The sequence below is a fragment of the Triplophysa rosa genome, unplaced genomic scaffold (genome assembly GCF_024868665.1).
Source record: "Triplophysa rosa unplaced genomic scaffold, Trosa_1v2 scaffold226_ERROPOS550011+, whole genome shotgun sequence".
Classification (NCBI taxonomy): Eukaryota; Metazoa; Chordata; class Actinopteri; order Cypriniformes; family Nemacheilidae; genus Triplophysa; species Triplophysa rosa.
In genome coordinates, this window is record NW_026634242.1 from 118,673 (window position 1) to 120,420 (window position 1,748).

Here is a 1,748-nt window from a genome sequence, read left to right on the forward strand (position 1 = left end):
AAATCGGATTTCGGACACAAAGATTTTTTCTGTTTTTGAGAGAATAAAGCACATTTTCTCTCACCACCAAACGTCTAAAATACTTTGTTTTTAATAGAAAGATGACGTGGACATGAACATGTTTGCATTCAATTTAAATGCAGAATCACTTCAAAGCGGTTTTACTGGTTTAGTGATCTGCCCCAAATCATTTTTTAAGAAGCAACAATAAACAAAAAAGTAAACATTTTGTTGATTCAGTAGATATCAAATATGCATAGAAAAGTGGCGATATCAGCGCTCAATATACAGTCATCCATTAAGAATTCTATTCAGCAGTCAGTGTGCTCATATCAAAAACTGACATCTTCATTCTTTACAAACTATTGAAATACTGTGTGCTTTATTCACAATAAAACATGTGTGTGTAGTGCAATGTGAAACATTTACTGTTTATCTTCAGTTTCTCTCAGTATTCCTCTTTGATGGAAGGGGATATATGATTGTCTGTCAATAGAGTGTTGTTGGTGCTGGTAACCATGGCGACGCTGCTGTGGACGGATGCGCCGGACGTCTGCTGAACCTGCTGCAGTCGCTTCTTGTTCATCTTTCTCTCTTTAGCTCGTCTGTTCTGGAACCAAATCTTCACCTGTGAAAGCGCGAGTCAACATTATTCACCTGTACAGCCCATAAGAGAGCAGAGAAACTCATTCAAACGAGGTCACATATCACCTCCGAATCACATACAAGACAAAGAGAAGAAAATGGAAGCGATTTTTAAGGGACAAAAATAAGAATTATTTGAGGGTGACATTCCTAACAGATTTCATGATGTGATGATCGTCTGAACATTACAGCTCTCGACCCACCTGTCGTTCTGATAGGCAGAGAGCCACAGCAAGCTCCGCCTTCCTTCTGATGGTGATGTAGCGACTGAAATGAAATTCTTTCTCCAGCTCCAGACGCTGTACGTCACTGTACACCACTCTGTATTTGTCCTTCGTCCGGGTCTTCGCACCTGCCATTCCACCTGCCATGCCTGAGGATTCAAATATGAAAGATTTCCCAGAGATTGTAGACCTGCACGTCAGGCACCGAACATTATGATATGGCAAAATATTTTGGAAATCTCTCCAATAAAACACTTCTGACGTCTGAATTTTTCTCCACCCAAACAGCCATGCTGCATGGAGTTATATTGTGCAGCTGAAACATAATATCATTTCCATCCTTTTGATTTTTGTGTTCTATCCACGTCTGGAAACACATGATGAGTTTTATTTAAGTGTCAAGAAGGAAGGATATCAATTAAGATCTCAGTTCCTGTTTTTATGATCTGTGTCAGCATCCTAAACCAGTGAAATCTATGAGATGTTCATGCTGAAAAACCCCTCTGCGTGTGTGTGTGAAACCACTCTAATACTCCTCCATCAGTTTTAGTTCCTCTTCTGATGTTCAGTGTGGATAAATTCACCACATCTGTTACACACAAAGTTCACAACACTCTTAAATCATCTTACGATCGTGTGCAACCACCTTTCACCATCAGACACATTTCTCAACACACAGGACACTCTTCTCACAGTTACTAAGGTCAGCCTCACACGGCCGAGAATTTCACATTGAAAATGAGCTAAAACATCCTACAGGTGTAAAAGCGGTGACGCTTATGATGTTGTTTTCTTCTGCTTTCCTTCCCTTTCTACAGAAACACTGTTCACATGATCACAACGGCTGTAAGATAAAATCAATCCTACTTTTCCTACATT

The 1,748-nt window shown here is 39.9% G+C and overlaps 1 protein-coding gene across 1 annotated transcript; it reads right to left on the reverse strand.

Moving 5' to 3' along the window:
• Positions 1-27: 27 nt before the first annotated feature.
• LOC130550049 (homeobox protein CDX-1-like) lies at positions 28-1,196 on the reverse strand. The gene is made up of 3 exons (XM_057327390.1): positions 1,132-1,196; positions 849-1,018; positions 28-628 (listed from the first exon to the last, which is right to left on the reverse strand). Exons 1-3 carry the CDS (start codon positions 1,166-1,168, stop codon positions 449-451), a joined length of 387 nt encoding a protein of 128 aa, XP_057183373.1. The 5' UTR covers positions 1,169-1,196; the 3' UTR covers positions 28-448.
• Between the last annotated feature and the right edge of the window lie 552 nt (positions 1,197-1,748).